General features: G+C 48.4%; 1 protein-coding gene across 1 annotated transcript in view; it reads right to left on the reverse strand.

The window, feature by feature from the left end:
- The window catches only part of epha10 (EPH receptor A10), a gene marked incomplete at its 5' end in the record, with an annotated part of 156,899 nt that overhangs the window by 102,377 nt on the left and 28,562 nt on the right, over window positions 1-25,960 (reverse strand). The window contains 2 exons of the mRNA XM_079749336.1: window positions 15,885-16,557; window positions 19,856-19,920. Of these exons, the coding sequence (XP_079605462.1) occupies window positions 15,885-16,557; window positions 19,856-19,920 (738 nt within the window). The remainder of the gene's footprint in view (window positions 1-15,884; window positions 16,558-19,855; window positions 19,921-25,960) is intronic.

Here is a 25,960-nt window from a genome sequence, read left to right on the forward strand (position 1 = left end):
TGAGTGTGTGTGTGTGTGTGTGTGTGTGTGTGTGTCTGTGTGTGTGTGTGTTGTTTTGGACGCTGCCGTTTGTGTGTGATGTGTGTTTGTATGTGTTTTGTTATGGATGCTGCCGTTTGTGCGTTGGATTGTGTGTGAGAGCGTGATTGTGTGTTTTGTTTTGGAAGCTACCGTTTTTGTGTTTTTGATTGTGTGTGTGTGTGTGTGTGAGAGCGTGATTGTGTTTGTTGTTTTGGACGCTACCGTTTGTGTGTTGGATTTTGTGTGTGTGATTGTGTGTTTCGTTATGAATGCAAACAGTGAGTCCATGCCTGTGTTTTGTGTTTGCTCGTGTTAGTGTGTGCATGTGTGTGTGTGTGTGTGTGTGTGTATGTGCATGTGTGTGTGTGTATGTGTGTGTGTGTGTGTGTGTGTGTGTCGCTGGTGTTTATAGGGGCCCCTGATGGCCCATCAGATCGTGTGTAAGGGCCCCAGAGGGAAACATCACACAAAGCACACAGACGGAGGGGCCTCTGAAGCAAGCCTGTCACACACACACGTTAGCAATTGCCGCTGCGGGCTGCATTGCAAACCTTGGGACACACACACACTCTCACACACACACACACACACACACACACACACACACACTTCCTATCCATGACACTGGCTCTTAACCAACATACACACAAACATAAACACACACATACACACAAACACCTTCCTATCCTCAACAATGACTCTTAACCAACTCAAACGCACACACACAATCCCACACACAGTCACACACACACACACACACACACACACAAACAAACACACGCAGAGGCCAAGTAGGACATGTTTAAAATGATTGCGACCCCGCTGAGGGGGGAAAACGTTTTTTCATGAAATACTTTGTCATTGAAATGGAGCAGGGATCGGCGATGTACGCGCACAGAGGAGACGCGACCTTGCAAACACAGCCAGCCCCCGGTCTGTCCTTGTTAACGGCGGCGCGTTAACCACAACACACGCGGCAAGACGCGCACACAGCCCCTAGACGCAGGCAGCATGTCCCACGTTGCCACAGGCTCCCATCCGTCTTACAGTGAATCGTTTCATGGTACATTATGTGCGGTCATGGAGAAGGTAGAGGTCATGTGGGGGTCTCGCACCAGGGCTCCTTCAGGCACAAGGTGGATGGAGAGGGGGTCTCTGTCGTCACTCTGCTGCTGCCCGCTGCGTCATCAAGAGCTGGGTTTCACTGCTTTCTGCTTCTACACTGCAGCGTGACATCCTGGTCACTGCGCTTTAGGGAGAGGGAGGGGAGGGAGAGACAGACAGAAGGCAGGGTGACAGAGAGAGAGAGAGAGAGATAGGAGAGGGAGGGAGAGACAGAAGGAGAGAGAGGGGGATGGCAAGACAATAGAGAGGCAGATGAAGGGAAAGATAAGAGAGATGGGAGATTGCGAGAGTGAGAGCTTGAGAGTAAGATAGATAAAGGAGTGAGGGAGAGATAGATAGAGAGTGGAAGAGCTTGAAAGAAAGCGAGCGAGCGAGGGAGCGAGAGAGAGAGAGAGAGAAACCGATACAGAGACGGTAAGTGAGCGAGAGAGAGAGAGAAAAACCGATAGAGAGACAGAGACGGTAAGAGAGCGAGGCATGAGGCTCCTCTCCTGTGTAGCCTGGGTATCGACGACAGCTCCCTTCCCCTCCCGGGGGTGATGGAGTGAGGCCGGCCGTCAGAGGCGACAGGGGCCCTCAGGTGATAGCCAGAACAGACGGCGCTGGGGCACTTAGCGCTGATCTCCACCCCAGGGTGAGGAGCCTGAGGCTGGGGGAAGAGGAGGGCAGGCTGCCTGGCTCTCTTGCGAAATGACAGAGCTTTTACCAGAGAGGTTAGTCGTGTGGATAGCGGTCAGGCTAACGGGGGGAGCAGTAGCCGTGCTGCTAGCGGTCAGGCTAACGGGGGAGCAGTAGCCGTGTGGCTAGCTGTCAGGCTAATGACGGAGCAGTAGCCATGTGGCTAGCGGTCAGGCTAATGGGGAGCAGTAGCAGTATGGCTAGCAGTGAGGCTAACACAGGAGCGTTGGCCTTGTGGCTAGCAGTGAGGCTAACGGGGGAACAGTAGCCCTGTGGCTAGCGGTCAGGCTAACGGGGGAGCAGTAGCCCTGTGGCTAGCGGTCAGGCTAACGGGGGAGCAGTAGCCCTGTGGCTAGCGGTCAGGCTAACGGGGGAGCAGTAGCCCTGTGGCTAGCGGTCAGGCTAACGGAGGAGCAGTAGCCCTGTGGCTAGCGGTCAGGCTAACAGGGGAGCAGTAGCCCTGTGGCTAGCAGTCAGGCTAACGGGGGAGCAGTAGCCCTGTGGCTAGCGGGCAGGCTAACGGGGGAGCAGGAGATGGTATGATCCCGTTGTTGGAGCTACACGTCCCTCTTGGACCGAATCAAGTGATTTTTCTTCCCCATCCCTCGTGGGAGACCACGTTTGGAGCGATGGTTTGATTTGGTAACCCACGGCGACCAGGAAGTTTTGCTTTTCTGCGGACGTGTGTATGGTTAGATTAACACTACTATTTCTGACCAATCACAGTAACCTAAACCCTGAAATAAACGACATCCTTCCCTTAATGTAGTCGTACAGAGCATGGATACAGACACGAATAAAGACGTTTTTGATACGGGCTAAAATGCCTGTATATACTGAAGAGGAGGCTGGTTCGGCAGAGGTCCAGTGAGTCATGTTGAGAACACGGAGGTTTCTGAACACCGTTGTAAATCTCATCCGGACAAACCCAATAAAGGTCGGCTGGGCCTTCTATCTGTCATCCCTTTAACAGCCAACCCATAAGACTCTGCCTCCCTGCCCGAGCCAGCACTATATCACAGCAGTCTGTCTGGAAACCCACGTGCGTGTGTGTGGGTGAACCAGCGCGTGTGCGTTTGCGTGTGTGAGTGTGTATGTGTGTGTGTGTGTATGTGTGTGTCACTTATTCTATTACAGTTGTGTGAGTGAGTGAGTGAGTGAGTGAGTGAGTGAGTTAGTGTTTGAATGCGTTTATTGAGCATGCATTTTATTTGTTCAGCTTTCTATAGTTACAATTTTTGTATATTTGTGTGTGTGTGTGTGTGTGTGTGTGTGTGTGTGTGTGTGTGTGTGTGTGTGTGCGTGCATGCATGCATTTGTGTTGGGCGCATGTGTTTGTGTGTGTGTGGGGGGGGTCTGTGTGGGCGAATGTGTTTGTATATGTGTCTGCGCATGTGTTTACAGTATTTGTGTGCGTGTGTGTGTGTGTGTGTGTGTGTGGCCCCTGGCTCAGTGTGAGTGACAGCGGGGGGTCCACAGCTTCCTGCTAACATTGACCTTCCCTCAAAGCAGGGGGGGAGCTTTTCACTCATTTCCCTCCTTCCTCTCATTTCTCCCCTCCTCTCCTCCCCCCTCAATCCCTTCATCCTCCCCCCATCTGTGGCTCCTCCCTTAACACCAAGGGAGTAGGAACCGGGGGGGACGGAGGGGACGTATCCCCTCCAACATTGTTGACAGGTGCATTTGTCCCACCTAAGAATTACACAAGGGGGAGAAAAATATTTTATTTTATTTTGAAAGCGCAACACAGCGTCTTGTCACCGCTTCTTATTCTAAAAAACTGGATGATTGAGCAATTAAAGAATTGATTTGATATTAATCAGTTCATTACTGCCATTCAAAATGTGTTTTCCTTTACATTTACAAATGTATCTTTTTAGTAGAATAAAATATATTTGTGATTTTTTTCAGTGTAGTTAATTGATGACATATTTCTGTTCAAACCATTAACGGGTCAGGTTTCCGATATGTGTCCCCCCCAATGTTAAACTCATTCCTACGCCCCTGCTTAACACTACCCATCTAGAGTTCTGTGAGCACCTAGAGGTCGGTTTTATGCATCAATCCCACTTCACCTCCCATGTTGTTTATTTTTCCAAACTTTTATACATTTTTCTTACTTATTTTTACTTATTTCATATCATTTTTTCTATCTATTTACTTTATATTGTATTGTTGCTGCTATGTGTGTTGAGGTGCCAAGCATAATAATTTTACTCTTGCGTACTTCATTTTACTCTTGTGTACAATAAGGGTATGTATGTATGTAACAAAAGTAATTCTGATTCTGATAAATGGACGAGCCCCTTCGACCAATCATAATGGAATGCGTCAAATACACACGGGATCTAAATGAAGTATAAATACATCTCACGACCGCAGATACGGATGCAGCCACACACACAGACACACAGCCAAAGACACACATGCATCAGATGATCAGACACACACACAAATAAAGCATTTCATGCCTCACACGTAATGAAACACATCCACATCCACACACACACACACACACACACACACACACACACACACACACACACACACACATACACACACACACACACACCCACACACACAAGCTGCTGGGTGAAGTGGTTGATCTCGGAGTGTGTTCCTGGACATTGTGAGCCAGTGAGGGTGGGGGCGTGTCCAGCACATCTCTGTGTCCCTTTATATCCTTCTGCTGTCATCCACACACAAACCCATCAACTGTTCTAGGGCCAGCACTGATCTGGGGACACACACACCCACACACACACATACACACCAACAGATTGAGAATCACTTGCAAACGCACTAAACAACACACCCACGGACACACACATACACTTGATACACAGAACGACAGGAAACAAAAAGACACACACACAACAATAAAAAGACATACAGACACACACACACACACACACACACACCCGACAAAAAACAAACACTCTCAGACCCATACTCAACACTATCCCTACACAAAGCCACAAACCCACACACGCATAGCAAAGACAACAGTGAGTGCGTGGACGGTGACGCCAGGTGGCTCTTAAGCATCCCGTGAGAAGCTCTGATTTACTCGGAGGTGTGTCGACGCCCCACAGCTCGCGCGGGCTACAGGGTGCCCGTCACCCAGGGGTGTGCACGTGAGCGCACGTTAGCGGCGCCAGCACCCTGTACAGCCATGTAGGTCCGTGTCTGAGTTGTCAATGCGTGGAGACAGACAGGGCCTGTTCCCAGCGCCACTGCATAGACCGGGGGGGCCTGTGTGGGACCTGAGAGCTCTGTCTGGGGGGGGGGGGGGGGGGGGGGGGGGGCCATGGACACATTGGGGGCTGGAGGTGGAGAACGACTCCCCATCTAAGGCTTCGGTTGCCGGTGTGTGCATGTGCATAGGCTGGGTTAGAGTGGACAATCTCTGTGATGACGACAGAGGAGCCCTGCCAAAGGGTACTGGGTTCGATCCCCGGGGTGCAGAGTGTACCTGTAGGCCTCCTTTAGCAGGGTGCATGCACCAATCTCCTGACATTCCCTGCAAGTCGCTCTGGGTAATCAAAATCTGCTCAATTAAATTAGAACGAAATAGAGGAAGGACATTGACGGGCGTGTGTGTGAGTCTGTGTGTGTGTGTGTGTCGATGTGTGTGTTTCTGTGCCCATACGTGTGTGTGTGTGTGTGTATGTGTGTGTGCCAATACGTGAGTGTGTGTGTGTTTGTGTGTGTCCATACGTGGGGGTGTGATTTTGTGTGTGTGTGTGTGTGTGTGTGTGTGTGTGTGTGTGTGTGTGTGTGTGTGTGTGTGTGTGTGTGTGTGTGTGTGTGTGTGTGTGTGTGTGTGTGTGTGTGTGTGTGTGTGAGGCCAGGGCGCGGCGGGGCGCTACGCACCACGGCTAGCTGGAAATGTCCTCATAACGCTCCCTGCAGGAAGCCAATCACTCCCCACTGGTCCTCACACACACAGGCTGGGAGAGAGAGAGAGAGAGAAAGAGAGAGAGAGAGAGAGAGGTGAGAGAGAGCGAGAGAGAGAGAGAGAGAGAGATAGAGAACGAGAGAGTGCGATTGAGAGTGAGAGGCAGACAGACAGACAGACAGACAGACAGACAGACAGACAGACAGACAGACAGACAGACAGACAGACAGACAGACAGACAGAAAAACAGACAGACAGACCGAGAGAGAGATAAAGAGAGACGGAGAGAGTGAGAGAACAAAGAGGCACCAATGGAGCTTTGAAAACAGTTCTTGTAACGATTTAGACAAAGAAAGAAAGAAAGATTGAATAATTGCAGTATTGAGTATTGTAGAAAATGAATAATAATGACGTGTTGTAGCATGTGTACGTGTTTGTTTGTATTAGTATGTGTTTATGAGTCATTGAGGGTGCGTATGTGTGTTAATGAGGAAATGTGTGTGTGTGGAAACAAGCTTGTATGAGTGTGTGTGTATGAGCTTGTATGTGGATGTGTTTGAATATGTGTGTGTGTGCGTTACAATGTGTGTGTGTGTGTGTGTGCGTTTCTATGTGTGTGTGAGTGTTTCTGTGTGTGTGTGTGTGTGTGTGTGTGTGTTTGGGTTTCTATGTGTGTGTATGTGTGTGTGTGTGTTTCTATGTGTGTTTGTGTGTGTATTTCTTTGTGTGTGTGCGTGTGTGTGTGCGTGTGTGCATGTGTGTGTGCGCGTGTGTGTGTGTGTGTGTGTGTGTGTGTGTGTGTGTGTGTGTGTGTGTGTGTGTGTGTGTGTGTGTGTGTGTGTGTGTGTGTGTGTGTGTGTGTCACAGAGAGAGCCAGAGACAGGTGGGCCAGGGTGAGCTGGAGACGGCAACAGATGGAGTGAGTTATGGACAAATTGCACATATGAGCCCCAAAGGGAGTGGGAGGGAACCTGTGTCTGTTCACGCATATGCAGCGTGTGTGTGTGTGTGTGTGTGTGTGTGTGTGTATGTGTGTATGTGTGTTTAACCTACTGAGAATATGCCATCACATGTGTCATGCAAGGATTCACATTTGATGTTTGTCTATAGGTGCAGATCACTGTGTGTATGACTGTGTTTGTGTTGTGTGTGTGCCTGTGTGCAAGTGTGTGCATGTGTCCGTGTGTGTGCTTGTGTGCCTGTGCCTGTGTGTGTGTGCATGCATGTGTCCGTACATGTGCCTGTGTGTGTATGTGTGTGTGTGTGTGTGTGTGTGTGTGTGTGTGTGTGTGTGTGTGTGTGTGTGTGTGTGTGTCCGCGCGTGTTCCTATGAATGCATGTGTACGTGCACGTGTCCGAGCGTGTGCCTGCCTGTGCCTGTGTGTGTGTGTGTGTGTGTGGGGCGCAGGTGGCCCTGGACCCATCCTCCTCTCACTGCAGAGGGGGTTTGACAAACGACGACCAAACGAGGAGCAGAGAGGGCTGCCAGGGCCGGGCTGGCCCCCGTACAGCCGGGGGGGGCCCGCGGTCACTCTGTCTCCACGGCAACCCCTCCGCCTGGCCGCAGCCCACCCAGCACACACACACACACACACACACACACACACACACACAGACAAACAATCACACAGACAAACAATCACACTCCGGTGAGATTGGCACACAGAAGCGAGCGAAACACCCATACAAAGTTAATCTATGTATTGAAATGCAGGATTTACACACACGTGCGCATTCACAAATGCACAAGTACACACACACACACACACACACACGCACACACACTCACGTAAACCCATGTGGGGTCCAACCGTGGACAGCTATAGTCTGAATTGAAAGGCAATGCACACACACACACTAGTCGTATATCCCTATGAGGACATGTGGCACACGTATACACACTCAAATCTGAAATCACAGCAAAACGCACAAACATTCATCGCAACTGCTAAGAAAACACTATGGCGTCGGGAGTCAACGTGGTGCGTCGGCTCACTTCATTCCCCGTCAGTGTACCGGACCCTTTGAAGCACGGACATTATCGTCATCGCTAACCCGCGTGTCACCAAGGCCCCGGGATAGCGCCCCAGAACAACGCAGGGGACGCGGCGCCGTTAGCCGGGAGCGAGCTGCTAGTTATTAGCGCGGGTTCAACGACGGCTAAGTGAAGTCAAGCAGCGGACGCTCCGGCGCTCGGCTCTCATTTGCCTCAGTGTCCTCCCCAGGGACGGCCGCCGCCGCGGCGGCGCGGACCATGAGGAGCTAGAGCTGTTTACCGCCTCCCAGTCGGCCGGCCCTGGGCTGGCAGTGTTTGTTTGCGGAGGATTTCTGTCCGTCTAATTCCCTCCCTGTTTCTCTGTCCGTCCGTCTCTCGTTCACTTCACTATCTCGGAATATGGAGAGAGAGCGAGGAAGGGTTAAAGGGAGGAGGTACAGGAAATTATGGATGGAGAAGGGAGACAGAGACAGAGAGAGAGAGAGAGAGACGGAGAGAAAGAGAGGGAGAGAGAGACGAGAGAAAGAAAGTGAGAGAGAGACGGAAAGAAAGAAAGAAAGAAAGAAAGAAAGAAAGAGAGAGACCATCCCTGCCTTCCCCGGCACTCTCGCGGAGATGCTTTCTAACCGAAGCGAAAGTGGCAACAGAAGCCGGTCCTCGAGGAGCAGGTAGGCAGCTGGTTCCCGCTCAGAGACTGTCTCACAGTAATGGAAGTGGTGCTACGTGACATGGCCGTGTTTTCACACATCCGCCTCCCGCCTCCCTCTCCCCTGATAAACCCTCTCACAGCTTCATGTTTCCCTTCAAAGTGACCAACAGTCACCTGAACCTTTTTGCTTCATCTAACTTTTTCGACTCCAATCACCGGAGACCGTGACTCACATCCTGTACTCCTTACCTTCCCTGCTGCCCTTCTCCTCTCCTGTATTCTCACACCTCCTTCTCCCTACCCTCTCCTCACCCTTTGCTCTCCCCATCCTCCCTCCGCCTCACCTCTTCCCAGTCCTCACCATTTACTCACCCCCCTAACCTCTCCTCGCCCATTTACTCCCCCCTCCCTCTCCCCTCCTCACCCTTTACTCTCCAACCTCCTCCCCCTACCCCTCTTCTCTCCCCTTTACTGCACTCCCTCCCACCCACTTCCTTCCCCCCCTTCCCTCCCCCCTCACCCACCCAGCAAAAAACACTACCCCCCCCCCACCCGTTTCCCCGCAGTGCGTTGTACTCCACCCTTTGTGTTGCTCGCTAGGTCTCCTCCAGCGTGGCACCGCCCACCCCCTCTCCACCAGGCCCCGCCCCGACACACGGCAGGCGAGCGAGCGAGCGAGGATTACTCAACCAGCCCTGACAGTCCTTTTCTGCAACCTTGTGTTCCTGTGTATTACTTGGTCCATATATCTATAAATATATATGCACGGAGCTGTGTGCAGGAAGCCATTCGCCACACCCTCCGTCGCCACACATCACTTCAGCCCCAATTATCCTGTTCCTTCCTCCTCGTGTGAAAATGCGCTTTTATGGGTTTTCCTTTTTCCGCGTGGGAGGCTGTTGAGGTGTTAAAGCATTCCTATACTAGGAGGAATGTTAAGGAGAGAAAGAGAGAGAGAGAGAGAGAGAGAGACAGAGAGAGACAGAAAGAGAGACACAGACAGAGGGAGTTGGGGGAAGAAGAGAGAGCGTGACAAAGGAAAGAGGAGAGAAAGCGCAGATGGACACATCGGGCACTCTGCCAGTGCGGGCTGATAAAGTGTCTAAAGTACAACGTGTGATAGAGAAAGCAACAGCGAGGGAGACAGACAGAGAGGCAGGGGGGTGTATGTCTGTGTATGTGTGTGTGTTTGTTAGTTTTGTGTGTGTGGGGGGGGGGGGCTGGGAGGGAGGTGAGCTATGGAGGGCTGCTGAACAAGAGATCTTCTGTCACGACAAAGTCGGTCAAAGTCGGAGGGAAACATATCAGAGGCGCGAGGAAGACGAGACAGACACGTGACATACGGCCAGTACGATGAAGAGCGGGAGGCGGAGAGAGGATGAGGAGGATGATGGACGCAGAGAGGAAGAGGTTTGGGAGAGGAGTGAGGAGGAGGAGGGGTGGAAGAGGAAGAGGAGGAGGAAGGAAAGTTGGGAGTGTGGGGGGAGGGGAGTGAAGAAGAGGAGGAGGGGAGAGTGAAAGAGGAGGGGGAGATGAGGGATGTGGGAGATAAGGGGAAGGCTAGTAGGAGGAGGTTCTATTAAAAGAGGAGCGGGGAGAGAGAGGGGGAACAGAAGGAGAAGGAGGAGGAACAGAGGGATGGATTTAATAAACATATGATGGGGACTGGTGCCAGTTATTGGATGCTTACACACAAAAACACACGCGCAAACGCTCACAAACACACACATACACTTACACGGGCGCACACAGATTTACACACACGCTTGTGCACACACTCACACAAACACACACTTACAGGTCCACATGCACACACACAAACACTTACCCGCAGACACACATATCCACGTTTGCACACACACACACACACACACACACACACACACACACACACACACGTGACGGCCATACGCAGCTGATTAATCTTCAGCAGATTTCAGACCGTTAACCCCGACTCCCCCCTCCCACATCACGGGTCAAAACCCACCACATGGTCCCCATGGCGACAGAGGGGGAAGGCATACGGCACCGGGGGAGTAATTGACAGGGGAACGATGGAGTGAGAGAGGAAGAAGGAAAACAGACAAACATTAAAGAACAAATCAAGAATGAGAAATAATGAAAATAGACAACATTGAGGAAGAAATAAAGAAGAAGAAATAATGAAAAAAGAGGAAGATTGAGGAAGAAATAAAGAAGGAGAAATGATGAAAAAAGACAAACACTGAAGAAGTTAAAAGATAAAGAAATAAAGAAAGAAAGAGACAAAGAGAGAAAAAAAGAAAAAAGCTAGAAAGAAAGTTTGGAGGAACAGAGGAAGACAAAGGGAAAGAACACCAAACAAAATGGTGACGCAGGAAGTTAGAGGACGACTGCAGTGGCAGGGAAGGAATAAGCTAAATATATGAAATGAATTATTATAAGGAGAGAGCATGAGGCAGAGAGTGGAAGGAAGGGTTAAAGGGAGGAGGTACAGGAAGTAATGGAGAGGGGGAGAGAGAGAGAGAGAGATTTGCGAGTTTGCCTGGAGGTGTGCTACAGGAGAGCAAACACCAAAGATAACAAGGAAATCTGCTGAAGACACTGCTGGTAATTATCATGGAGGAAGAATAGCAGAAGCTTCATTAGCAACACACACACAAACACACACACACACACACACACACACACACACACAAACATGTCAACACACACACATGTACACATGGACACACACACACAGCGATATGCCTGTGATTTATAAAAAGTGAAGCATTTCTAAGGTGAATTATTACGTAATTTATTTTCCCCCGTTCCAACAGTGGCCTTTCAGGGATTTTTGGTTTGTGTGTGTTTGGTGTGTGTGTGTGTTTGTGTGTGTGTGTGTGTGTGTGTGTGTGTGTGTGTGTGTGTGTGTGTGTGTGTGTGTGTGTGTGTGTGTGTGTGTGTGTGTGTGTGTGTGTGTGTGTGTGTGTGTGTGTGTGTGTGTGTGTGTGTGTGTGTAAGAAGTATATATGAGTACACAATCTTTCTTTAATCATACCGCCCCTAAAATCTGTTGGATTAATTATGTAAATAAATCACCTCATGTTGCTCTTCTGAAAATAATTAGAAGTATTTGTCTAAATAAATCAACATTGGTTTCAACACCATCCTCACACAGTGAGTGTAGGCCTTGAGAGTTTAAACTCACTGCTCCATGCAGTGATTAAGGCATTATTCAAACAGTACCGTACTTACTATAAGTCCTACTTCTCCATCAAACCTTTAAGATCGTAATTACCAGAGAAATTACCCCAATTATTATTTAACGGACACTTGTAAGTTAAATCATTTGCGTCGACATTTCCTCTTATCTGGGACACTTACCAAGGCAAACATAATGTGTGTGTTCGTGTGTGTCTCTGTCTGTGTATGTGTATGTGTATGTGTACGTGTGTGTGTGTGTGTGTGTGTGTGTGTGTGTGTGTGTGTGTGTGTGTGTGTGTGTGTGTGTGTGGTTCAATCCAATGCTGCTGACTGCGGTTCCTTTGCCCAAACTAACCAATGACAGCAACGGCGATAAGGTTGACTTAGTGGGTCTGTTACCGTAGTAACAGACATTGTGGTCCGAGCTAGTGTATAGCCGACCGCTACAATCTGTGTGTGTGTGTATAAAAAAAAGTGATTAGACAGCAGTAAGTGTGTGTGTGTGTGTGAAAGTGCAAATGTGTGTGTGTACCTGTGTGTGTGTGTGTTTGTGTGTGTGTGTGTGTGGGGGGGGGGGTATTTGTGCGTGTGAATGTGTGTGTTTGTGTGTGTGGGTTTGCATGCGAGTGTTTGTGTTTGTGTCTGTGGGCGCGTGCGTATGTGTGTGCATTTGTGTGTGTTTGTAATTATTAGCTGTTTGTGCGTAGCCCCCTCCACTGCTGTGGGCTGCATCAGTAGCTACTCACTGACTAGTCAATACTATCGATCTGCTCCGTGAGTCTCACACACTGTCCTATAACTTCACAGCCATATGTAAATAAGACGTGGTGCGAGCACACACACACACGCACACACACACACACACACACTTTTACTTACACAAAGATACACAAAATCAATGAAGTCCCTTAACGCACAATATTACCGCAAGTTTCATCCCCTTAATGCGGCCGCTAATTCCCTCTCAGATACAGAGACACACACACACTCATGCGTGGTTCAGGTCCCGTGTGGTAGCGATCTATGAGCTTATATATGTATCTATATCCTTGTGCATGCATGGGGTGTATCTCTGTTGTATCTGTCAGACAGGTGGGGGGAGATTTCCACTGGAGAGAGAGTAAGCGTGTTTACTCGTGTGTGTTAGTGTGTGTTTGTGTGTGTTTGTGTTAGTGTGTGCGTGTTTCTTTTTGCGTGTCATTGTGTTAGCGTATTTGTATGCGTTTGTTAGTCTTTGTGTATGTGTGTGTGTGAGTGTGTTAGTATGCGCATGTTAGTATATGCAGTGTGTGTGTGTGTGTGTTTATATGCGTATTAGTATGTGCGTTTATGTGTCTATTATCTGTCTGCGTGTGTCTCTGTGTGTTAGTATGTGTGTGTGTGCGTGCTTTTCCACGCATATGTTTGTCTGCTGTTGCATAGGTGCGTGACAGCCAGGTGAGCGTCCCAAGGCTAATTCCTCGGTCTGGTGAACCATTACGGGCTGATCGATAGCTCTGAAGCGATGGCTAAGGGAAGGGTTGGAGTCTGCATATTCAGAGCATCAGGGCTCTACAACTCCATCCGACGGGCACTGGAGGGGCTGCGTTTACACACTGCTAGCAGCTAACAGCTTGCTGCTGACTTCTAGCTGTTAACTGCTAACAGCTAGCTGTCCGTTGCTATGAGTGAACGTTGAACACTTAATACCTAACAGCTAACTGTTGGTCATAAAAATGCTTATCACTGAGCGCTAACATCTTACCGCTAACCAGCTAGATGCTAACTGCTAGTCCCTAGCACCGAACAGATTATAATGAACCCTGTCCTCTAAAAGCTAACTCACTGCTTACACCTAACCGCTAACCGCTAACAGCTAACCACCCACCCACCCAGTGGCCTGAACCATCATATGGGTGGACCCTCCCATCTGTGATGTCACTACAGGGTTGAAACGATCAATTAATAATCGCACCTGGTGGCATTTTCTTATGAAAGCCTCGCTCTGAGATGACAATGAACACGGCGCCCACGCACAACTGTGTTACAGCCCCCCACACACACACACAGCCGGCACCCAGCCGGCCACAACACCCACATCCTGTTCAGCCTACAACACAAGATGGCGCTGTGTAAAAGCCCACAGCGGCATTGGGGCTGCGTAACTGTGGCGATTTGGACTGAGCAACCGCCAGTGACACACACACACACACACTGACTGCCAAAACAAACGCACCCGTTGTCAACTACGTCAGGGGTCCCCCACAAACCACCCACTGTGTGTGTGTGTATGTATATGTGTGTGTGTGTGTGTGTGTGTCAGAGACTAGTGCCAAGCGCTTTGGTGCTGGTGATAAAACTCTTTGACAGGCAGACATTGTAGGACAGTGCATGTGTGAGCACATTAGTCACTGTTCTCTCTCTCTCCTACTCACTGTCACTCTCTCACATACAGACTAACACACACACACACACACACACACAAATGCACACACATAAATAAAGGCAGCATCTACGCCTCACATAACAATAACCGTTGAGACAACAGAGCAACAAAAATCAACGGCTAATGGATTTAAAACTAATTAAGAGGCAATTTTGAGGGAGAGAGTTTGAGCTTTTATAAACTCCCACGCACTTCCACTCATCTGATTACGCTTCACTTTCCCTTTCATCTTTCAATATTCAGACGCTCCGTTAATTTACTCCTAAACAATTCAACCATCTGCTCCTCCTCTCAAGATCTTTGTCGCTTCCTTCCTTCCTTCCTCATTGCCTTAGAGCCAGTATGTCACTTCCTGTCTCTCAAGGAAGTCCAGCCTCACCCCCTCCTATGCCTACACTGTCTCCTAACAAACTTCATGGGGTATAAACGCACACCCAAGCACGCACAGACACACACGGGAACACACACACGGCACAAACACATACACACCGGCACACACACACGCATACGCACCGACACCGGCACACACACACACACACACACACAAACACACACACACACACACACACACACACACACACACGCACACACGCGCACACACGCGCACACACTTGCTTGCTTCAAGTACCAAAGAAGTGAACTCAAACGGACATGTCCACCAAACCGTGGGTTTAACAGTCTGCGTTGGGGGCGAAACCGCACAGGGAGAAACAAAATGGGATGAGCACGGCTAGGTTAATACCACCCTCCCCTTTTAAATGAATATCACGCATCTGCACCCTTGAGTTTCCTTCTGTTGTACACTTGAAGAGACGTGAGCGAGCCGACATTAAAGCGGGCTGGCAGAAGACGCGTCTGGTGTCTTTGAGCGCGGTCGCTCCTTATTAGAGCAGTGTGTCCTCTTCAGCGTACGCGGAGAACCCGGAAGACAAGCGGCGCGGCTCTGATGTTTAGCGCCGGTAAGTAATGCGCCCAAAGGAGTTGCTCGCCTCAAAAGACAAAAGACGAAAAAACAACCAAAACATAAAAAGCCCCCTTGGAGAATGTAATTGTGACAAAAATCCATTCAAATAAAAGGAGCTTGGCTTTAACAAGTCCGGAGACGTCTGTAAACAGTGTCGCGCCGTACATTAGTAGAGGAAACAGTCAAGGCTTTTCCCTTCAGGGTGGAAAAAATACACTTTCTAATGATGTAAAGACAGGGAAAGTCTGGCCATAGAATGACTTCCCAGTTAGTGTTGTTTGAGGTGAGATGCAAACAAACGCGTTGAAAGGTTCTTTTAGTTTGGCTGGCTTCCTGACAGCCGGGAGAAAGGACCTTGGGTTTTTAGAAGCAGGGCTTTCCTATATTTAAAATGCTAAAACCTTGCAACACAAAGGACGGAATTGTTTAGCATGCAATGGTTGCAACCCAAGCCATACACTAGGAGGAAATATATATCGGCTTTTGTATTTCAGGGCTGAGAAAGTTTGTTTTTCGTCCCGAAGTCTTTACTTTTTTGTAAAAATAAAAGTGTTTTTTGTCCTTGTTCTACTCTCCATCCCTCCCTCTCTCCATCCCCCTCTCTCTCCACCCATCTCACCGTACATCCATTCATCGATCTTCCTACCTTCATGGTAATGCTCCCTTTTGCCATCATTACACACTCTGTCTATACACCCACCTACCCTCCCTCCCTCCCTCCCTCCCTCCCACCATCCCTCCCTCCCTCCCACATTCCTCCTACCATCGTAGCTGCAACCAATAACCATCATCACACATCTCCCCAGCTGCCATCCCTCCCTCCCCCCTCCATACCCCCCTCCCTCCCTCCCACCCTTCATCGTGCCATCATCCTACCGTCGTAGCTGCTACAATTAACCATCATCATACATTCCATCCCTCCCTCCCTCCCTCCCTCCCTCCCTCCCCCATTCCTACCTTCACAGCTGCTGTGGCCCTCCTCGTAGCCGGCGCTGCAGCTGCACTTCCCGATGGGCACCAGCCACTCCCCCTCGGCGCTGCAGTGCATCCTGGGAGGGCTGTCCGAGTCCACCTCCGAGCTGTTGACGCAGGCGCCGCGCACCTCCACCAGCGTGGCGAACGCCGCCTCCGCCACCGTGTCGGGGAACACGGCCAGGTTCTGCACCGTGGCCAGGCAGCGCTTGTAGTACACGCGCACGGCCACCAGGGCCACGCAGGCGCCCACGTCCTGGAAGGCCAGGTGGAAGCCCCTGCGGTTCAGGTGGCCGATCTCCCGCACCTCCGTGTTGAGCTTCATCTTGCGCTCGCCCAGGTCCCCCTGGGTGAAGCTCTCGTCGGCCGCGATGGTGTCCACCTTGGTGTAGCGGTCCTCGCGGGTCACGCCGCCCAGGTCGCGCTCCGCCTCCACGTACAGCAGGTTGAAGGTCTCCTTGCAGGTGCCCGCCACGCCGGGGATGCTGTTGCAGTCGCGCAGCGTGAACTGCAGCTCCACGAAGATGCGCTGGCCGCCGCGACGCGGCACCCAGCCCGTCTGCAGCCAGTTGTTCTGCTGCACCGGCTCCATCACGTTGCACACCTGGTAGGTGCGGATGGGCTTGTAGCGCTCGTCCACCCCGCTGATCTCCTCCCACTGTGAGGGAGGGGGAGAGAGAGAGAGAGAGAGAGAGAGAGAGAGAGAGAGAGAGAGAGAAGGAGACAGTCAGAGAGACATTTACATTTGTAATGGAGACAGACAGACAGACAGACAGACAGACAGAGACAAAGAGAGACAGACAGACAGAGAGAGAGAGAAAGAGACAGGGAGACAGTTTAGTCATCGCAAGGAGGGGCAAGGAAAGAAGACGGCGGGTCAGATTTTAAGTATTCAAGTCAAGGTATTACTTAAGAGAACAGAGAATGAAGTGGAGCAGAGTGGGATTGAGGGAGGGATAGAAAATAAAGAATAGTTGAAGAGGAGTTGAGTTGAAGTTGGAGGATGAAAGCAGGGATACGACGGGGAAGGAGAGGAGGAATCTGGGGAGCAGAAGGTCAGGGGTAGACTGGAAATGAAGAAGAGAGTAATATGTGCGGAGACGAAGAGTCAACACACATGGGCATCGACTTTGAGATGAAGGGTGTGAGTGGAAACTCACAGGATTTAAAAGGGGCCGTAAAAGCAAGGAGGAGGACGTGACACCGGGCATTATGAGACACAATAGTGGGACGACTGGCGTGAAGGGAAGAGTGGCAGATGAAAAGGAGAAGAGGGGAAAAAGGTAAAGTTGCTAAAAAACCCAGGAGGGGGTTGGACAGAATGAAAAGCCGGTTCAACAGAGAGTGCCAACAGAAAGGGTATGTAGCATGCTATTAGCGCTGTGCTGTGTATATAGTGTGCTATTAAGCGTGCTTCAGATCTATTCTGGAGGCAGAATGGCACCAGGGCTCGCCCACAGCGTCACGGAGAGTGACTGGCCTTACCAGCTGTCCTTATGCCTTCAACGTCGCCTCTGCTGTCACGCCTACTCTTGCCTTCACAGTAACGCACTGCTGTTGTGCCTACACTTGCCTACACATGACGAGGCATGACATACTACTGGCAATTACTATTGAATCATTCAGCAGATAATGTCATTTATTGTCGTACAGTAAAAATGATGCAGACACACGTCATTGAAGGGCTTTGTGTCTTGCTCTAGAATGCCGGCAGGGAGATAGCAAACATTGGGACTCAAACCCAGAACCCTTCGTTTTGGGATTCGCCAAAATGAATCCCGACCAGTTCACTATCCTGCCCAACACTATCCTGTTAGTGCTGCTTAATGAGGTTTGTTAATGTTGGTTTTAGGGGGTTTAAATTATCTATTGATAAACTTGTCTTTCTTTATCTTGGCGCCAACTTTGCCATTTAAGAAGGATTCGTTTGCAAGACGTTTTGCAAATGTGTCCATCGTGTCTGCTCCAGAGCAGGTCTTGAAAAGGCTGTTTTAAGGCTAAAGTTAAATGTTTGTTTCATTGGTGATTTGCCTGATGGCAGAGAGATAGACCTGAAGTGGACTGCGTGCCAGACACAGAAAGACCAACAGCATTTCACAGGCTGGACACAAATAGTCCACACTGCTCTTTAAAATGCCTTCAATCTAGGTGGCATAAATTATTGATCCCCTAAATGGTGGTATCGATCAGGACGCTGGGCTGATGAGTTGTAAAAACAGAGTCTCTGGTGTTATTGATCCAGGCCGACTGGGGGAGTAAAAGTAAGTTTTTAATTTGACTATCGGGGATCGATGGATCTGTTGACATCTGCTGACCGAAGCTCAGAAGGAAAATATTATGCCATCGCTGGCTTTCCGGTAACTTTCCGAACATTAACCCGTATTGATGTATAGTTGATTGATTTTAAATGTATATTGTTATAGGAATGTGGTTTATGCTGTAAAGGGAGGAAAAGATAATTTCATGATTTAACAACAAGATTTCATCCTTATCAATCTAAAGTAAAATAAAACATCAAATCATCCGTAATAATCATAAATTTTCTCTCGATTAGTCGGTCTGCCAATGAAATGTGTTTAGAGACGGGAGAAGCCAGAGGAAAGAAAACACCTAGGGATAAGAGCGATTACTCATGTCTGACTCATTGGATACATTGATTGAATTAAGTTTGGTTAGCTTGTTTTACATTTAACACCAAAACTCTGAAGCATCATTCAATAACAACACAAAGCATATTATGAGGCTGTTAGTGAATACATATTTTTATTCATTTTAATTGAAGGGAATTTACGTTGCGTTTTGCCTTCTTTTCAGATTTCCTTCATTCACTTTTTACCCAACCAAATAGTTACTGTCAAAGGTCATTGCTAAAGTGTATGAACAAGAGAGAAAGACAGATGGACAGAGACAGAGAGAGGCAAAGAGAGAAAGAAATATAGAGATGAGAGACACACTGAGACCGAGAGAGAGAGTCAAAGAGTGAGAGAGAAGGAAAGGGGGAGAAAGAGAGAGACAGAGACAGAGACAGAGAGAGACAGCGTGGATCTGTTCTGTTGTAATGATGAACAGCGGTGTTGTGTCAGGGCGTCTGAGTGGGAGTGGACCTTGCAGGCATTTCTGTAAGCCGGCCTTACAGGGCTGTGCTGGGCTGGGATCCCAGCGAGTCCATAAATCCCCAGTTTACAGCCTTGCATGTGACCCAATACATTCCTACTGCTACATGAAGCAGTGTGTGTGTGTGTGTGTGTATGTGTGGGGGCGCACGTGCGTGCGCGTATGTCTGTGTGTGTGTGTCGTTGTGTGTCAGTGCACCCGCATGTATGCGTGTACACATACATTGCGTTTGTGTGGAATTATAAAACATAACACACACACTCACTCTAACAGTGTGTCTGTGTAAGTGTGTGTGTGTGTGTGTGTGTGTGTGTGTGTGTGTGTGTGTGTGTGTGTGTGTGTGTGTGTGTGTGTGTGTGTGTGTGTGTGAAATGAGTGCCCTGGCATAAAATCATTCTCTAAAAAGGGGGTTCCCTGACATCTGGCATTTATTGCGCCCTCATAACCGGGCGCTGCATGCTTTATGAGCTTGCATCGATTGGTTGGGGGGGGGGGGGGGGGGGGGGGGCAAGGTAGGAAGAGGGGACGTTATCCATGGCAGTAGGTCAGTGGGTCTGGAGGTATGGAGGAAGGGACTTGTTCAGGCAAAGACTCATCGATTAATAGACATAATGAGTTCTGGATGGTGAAAATGGTTCTGAGGGAGACACAGACAGACAGACAAACAGGCAGGCAGACAGAAAGAAAGATAGACAGATGGGGCAGAGTGCCAGCTTGAGAAAGAAAGAGAGAAAGACAAATAAGCGAGAAAGGAATACAGAATAGAAGTGATGGATGAGAAAATAGAAGGCACACACATGCACATACACACACACACACACACACACACAGCGCAGACTCACTCCATTTGGGGGGTACGATGTCCAGCCAAGTTCTGCCTGAGTCTCTTTAGAATTCAGCAGCACCACTGGAAGAGAGAGAGAGAGGATACAGGAGAGAGAGAGATGGACAAGAAAAGCACATTAGTATTTCAATTCAAATGAAATAACAGGGTTTTGGGCTTTCTTCATTCTGAATAACACTCTCTTATTTGATTAAAAAGGCTACAAAAAGATAGAAAACATTGCAAAATAGTTGAATGGTTAAAGAAAGTATCTAAAAAAGTCACATGTTTTTGATTCAAAAGCTTTTACCACCGTTGTCAATGAACAAATTCTACTTTGTAGGTACTACAGAACAGAAACAGTGTCAACACTATTCAAAATTCGGAAAAAAAAACAGATGTTGACATGTTAAAACCCCAGAAGAGCTGAGGGTATTAAGCTCTTCTAAAGCCTCTACTCACACCAGCTGGTGATAAAGGTTAAGGTCAGCAGCAGGAGTGCAGAGAAGGAGACAAACAAGATTTAGACAAACACAGACAGCGACAAAGTAGTTCGATCTACGGTTTCAGAACCATGGATAGCGACAAAGAAGAAAGAGCTAGAGTTTCAGAACCATGGATAGCGACGAAGCAGTACAACTAGGGTAACAGAACCATGGATAGCGACATACCAATGGGTGATGGAGTTTCAGGACCATGGATAGCGAGACAACAGTAGTATTTCGGGCTTCAGAACTATGGATAGCGTAATAGCAGGCAATAGTTCGGGTTTCAGAACCAAGGATAGCGACATAACAGTTAGAGCTAGTGTTTTCAGGACCATGGATAGCGACATAGCAGTAAGAGCTGCTGTTTCAGGATCATAGATAGCAACAAAGCGACTGGCGCTAGAGTTTCAGAACCACGGATAGCGACAGAACAGTAGGAGCTAAGCTTTCAGAACCATGGATAGCGGCAAATTAGTACGAACAACGGTTTCAGAACCATGGATAGCGACAGAGCAACGGTCGCTAGAGTCTAATCAGCATTTGGTGGATGCGGCTCCCTGGATAACGACAGGGGAACGGTTTACAGAACGGTGCATGTGTGTCTTTTAAAGGGCCCTCACGCTTTAACTTTGAAGCCATTGCCTAATTGAACACATAGTTACATCAGACGCGGACATAACCAAGCAGATGTATGATGGACAGATCAGCCTACCAGTCGGTACGGCCCACTGGGGTTGTGGTTTGGCAGACTGATCCAGGCGGTAAAGTAAGCGCCCTTGATTCTGCACAGAACGCATCCGATTCGGATTCCAATTCGCTCCAAACCCTTTGTTGACGCATCCGTGAACCGGTATCGGTTGTTGGTCGAGCTGAAGCCCAGGACAGAAGCCAGCTCATTGTTGAGCCATCCATCACCAGAGTTGTTGTTTGTGGGTAGCGAGTGTGACTTTAAAGAATGGGCACCGGGGCCCCGGTGGAAGATAGATGCTCCTTATCTGATACCCGGTAGCACGCAGCACAGATAGTTAGCCCTGAGCACCGCATTAATCCTCAATACTATCGACATCTGGAGACACATATGGCCGTGTTGACTGTGACTGTTAGTTCTGGGAGTAAGGAGTTTTTTTGTTTCCCCCTGTGCTTTCACACAACACATCGATAATATTTGCTGGAGTGCTGGAAGTATTCCTGGGGTTTGCTTGTTTTACAAATGAAGGTCGCATTGTTCAGATCTCTTGTACCGATGGACCAGAGAATGTCAACATAGTCTCAGATGTAAAAGTTATAAAGTGAGGGTTTTGAGGCCAAAGAGAAGTGATAGCTGACTCTGGTGGCTTACTAGCTACTCGAGTCTCATTCATACGAGGCACTTAGGCAAGGCAAGCCAACTTTATTTATATAGCACTTTTAATACACGAGGCAGACTCAAAATGCTTCACGTGTAAACATTGTCATACAATAAAATAATAGATAAAGCATAGGCAATGTTAAAAAATGTATAGAATAGATAGAAAATAAAGGCAAAGTTAAAAAAGCATTATAGAAAGTGCAATGTATTTAAGATTAGATCATGTATCTCTCTTGTATCAGATGAACAGTCTCTCTCGTAACAGAATATTTTACTTATATGACAAAGCAGCTGACTTCAACACTAACGTTTTACTTTAACCTTAACTTGCTTTGAATTAACATGATCATTATATTCTTGATTTGCGTGCCCTAGCCAAAGCAGAATAAATTTACAGCCCTCAGAACTACTGATCCCAACATGAATCCAATCCCTGCCACCACTGCTGCAATCCGGAATGTCATTATACTTAAATTACAGAAAGAATACATTTCTGATATCTTACTGTATGTGTCCATGAAAGATGTTGCAGTGGGTTGCATTTTCCTGTTTTATGTAATACATGCACTACACGTCTTGAATCAACACGCCACAGCACTACACCAGCACACACTTGTCCACTTTCTCAGTAGAAGTTATGTCGGTCTCCCCGGGCCTCCCCACTACCTTGGCAAGGTCCCCTTGACTGGTCTCTCTCGGCCTCTTCCTGACAACCATTTTGTCACAACCTCTAAAACATAACCTGGCACCGACATCAGCGGCGGCAGCAAAACACAGACACCTCAGGGAGCGAGCGGGGGAGATCTGGGCGCCACGTGTCTCAATGCTGGAGTCCTTGGCTTTTCCGCTCTCCGGCTGGCTGCCCGCTTTCCGTCGGAGTCACACTGCTCCCCGAATGTAGAGACACGGACACAGGCCTGAGCCTGAGCACTGTACTCAAAGGATGTATGGACGAGCTAGGGATAGCATGACTCACACCGAATCCTTCAGCACTTTCAACAGGTCGAAACTCTTGAAATTGAGAGTTAGGAAGGAGTTAATATGAAACGGAAGAGATGCTTGTTTAAGTACCGACTTTAGGAAGAAATATTGAGTGAACATGTTGGAGGTATGCAATTTCAGACCTTTGTGTGGTTCCGTTTCCACATTAGCTCATGAATTAAACATAATTAGGTGTGTGTGTGTGAGTGTGAGAGAGAGAAAGAGAGTGTGTGTCTCTGTGTGTGCCGGTGGGTGTGTGTCTGTGTTTTCCTGCGTGCGTGTGTGTGCATGCATCTACATGACTGCAGTGTATAACACAACGCCAGTCACCAACAGAAGAGGACAACACGGACACAACAGCGATCCCCAGCATCTCAATGCGACGCAGTGGGCCTTAGGGGACAGCCGGGCTGAACCAGTATACAATGAAAGGCTTTTAAGTCTGCTTCTTTATGCATTCCACCGGGGCTTCTCATGACTCAAAGAGAGAGACGCAGAGGCCTTGATGAAGCGACAGAGGAGCTAGATCGTTTCATAAACACTTTGCAAGACGCACGCACACACACCCCTGCCTTCCCTCCCTAGCTCCCTCACACACACACACACACACACACACACACACACACACTCAGGAATACATACACACACACACACACACACACACACACACAGCACACCCATTGTTTTTTGTGCCTGCACCACAGTGAGTTGAAGGCAGGCTCCTGTACGCGGCAGATAACCGCACCATGGTGTGTTATGGTGTCAGCCAGACAAAGACAAAGAGACACAAAGACAAGGAAATTAAGAGGACATGGAGACAGAAAGAGGAAGAGATTAAGGCAGAGAAGGGAGAGAGAGAGAGCGTCACAGGGCCTTAATGGACGATAAGATGGTAACATGTCAGAGACAGAGAAACGAGACGACAGGAATAAGAAATGGAGGTATAAGAAAGTCTGGGGGGGAGAGACAGAGACAAAAGGCTAAATAATGGCAGAAAGACCAAGGAGAACAAAATGAAAGAAGGAGAGAGAGCAAGAGTGAGACAGAGACAGAGAGAGAGAGAAAGAGAGTGAGAAAGAGAGAGCGAGAAAGAGACAGAACAGTGATGGGGGAGAGAAAGAGAGAGAGGGGTAAATAAATGCAAGAGTAGTAAAATATACCCTGCCCAAAGGAGAGAGAGAGAGAGAGAAATGAAAGTCGCCGACAAATGGAGCTGATAATGAATTCAAGATAAACGAATGAGAAGCCCGACACAATGGGAACTAGTTTCCACTCTGATCAGCCGGATCAGTTATTTCTTCTGTTCAGCCGGCGCAGCGCGAATCAAACGGCACGCTGATGAAGTGAGGGTCCACAGAGTGCACACACTGCAAGGACTAAGACTCACTAATAGGTCCAAATCAGAGCTCCAGAGAGAAGATCGAGAAAGAAAGATGGAGAGGAGAGGGGAGGTGGGGGGGGGGGGGGGGGGGGGGGGGGGGGGGGGAGGAGAAGCGAGAGGGAAAGGATGAATGAATGTATGTATGCGTGGGTGACTTCCGCACAGACGGAAGCACACAGAAAGACACACAGACAGAAATATAGGCCGAGGCCAGAGACACACAGACGGAGACCGACAGGCAGACACACAGGCAGACACACAGACAGACACACAGGCAGACATATAGACAAACAGGAAGACACACAGACAGACACACAGAGACACGCACACAGACACAGAGACAGGGGCATCAAAAGGACAAAACTATCTCCAAACGCTGCATGCCATTATTGGAACTAATAGTCATGACACACATTAGCGGATAAACACTAATTTGGGAGTTTGTTTCATGAATAATTGCCAGTCTTTAACAGTACCGCGAGGATCTGGACAGCCGCCTCATTTATTCTCCCCCTTCTGGATTACTGGCCTCATTCTTTCTCTATTTCTGCTCAAAACCAATTGAGCTTTCCATGGTTTTAAATATAAACAAGCGCAAGTAAATATGATTACTGCCGCATGACAGATGTTTGTAATGGGAAGAATTGGCATTGGCCAGAGTTTTCTATGCCGGCAAAGTGTTTGTTGGCAGTTTGGAAAGAAGGAATCTGGGGTTTATTTAAAATGTGTGTGGCCTGCGTGTTTTACAAACTGAGGATTAACACATACGCCACTGAGGAACAAGAGGCAGAACACAACGGAAAGCGCCAACACCTTGAGCATGAATATATTGATTTTCTCAGCATGGCAGTCAGAGGGATGTGAGAAGACATTTTCGGTGAATCAGTGAAGACGCATTCATTCAAGGTGATTGAGACGCCGAGCAGATAGATGAATACATTATAGCCCAGGGCTAGTCTGCGATCCGGAGGGGCGGTTATGTCATGTCATATCTGACGCGAGCAGAAACACCTTGCAACAATTGATTTATGAAAAATCTGGATAGATTCCAGTATGTCATCATTAAAGATGCATTTTTACAACTAGTTTAAGTGGCAATCCCTACGATTTCCAGAGATTTTCATCTCAAAAAACGTCAATTAAGTAGCTATCTATCAAGGAATGCACCCATCGGTGATTGAGCCTGTGGGCCACTCATCAAAGCCCTCGCGTCTGCAGTATTAGGAATGTTTCAAACTGGGTGTTGATGGCCACTTCCCCAGCCATGCCTTCTAGCCACCAAGCGGGCCACACTTAGTGCCGTGGCTTTCATCACCCACCACTAGTTTCTCAGCCAGCCAGGAGAGAGCCATAGGTGGTGCCAAAAGGAACAAAAAGGGAATTCTTCCAGATTGCCACTTTAATCATTTCCAAACGACTTTCCCCCAAAGTCCTACAGTGAATGTCATTAATGCTCAGGTAGGGTTAGGGAATATTGCTCAAGGATGCCACCTCACTAGCCTTCCCCCCCACCAACACAATTAATCACATCTATGATGCAGGAGGTAAATAACATTAGCGTCCTTGGTCCACACACTTGCAATTACATTTAGGGTATTTAGAAGACGCTTTTATCCAAAGCAATAGACAATAAGTACATTTTTCAGAAGAAAGAGAAACAATATTTCACTGTTGTTACAGTGGGGATGTTTATAGAACCTATTGGCAATCACAATTGATTTCCTGTATACAACAAAGATAGCTAGGATAAGATGCTACAAAATGCTAAGTACTATTTTGAAGTTCAAGTCCACATTCACTGGGAACACGAGAGATGGAGGGATATAAAATGACACTGAACGAGGGGAGGAGTGGCAGTTTGAAGCAGTAATTGACCAGATTTCATGTGCTGAAGTGGGCAGAAGAAACGTGAGGAAACAGGTTCCA

The sequence above is a fragment of the Pollachius pollachius genome, assembly GCF_949987615.1.
Source record: "Pollachius pollachius genome assembly, chromosome: 13".
Classification (NCBI taxonomy): domain Eukaryota; kingdom Metazoa; phylum Chordata; class Actinopteri; order Gadiformes; family Gadidae; genus Pollachius; species Pollachius pollachius.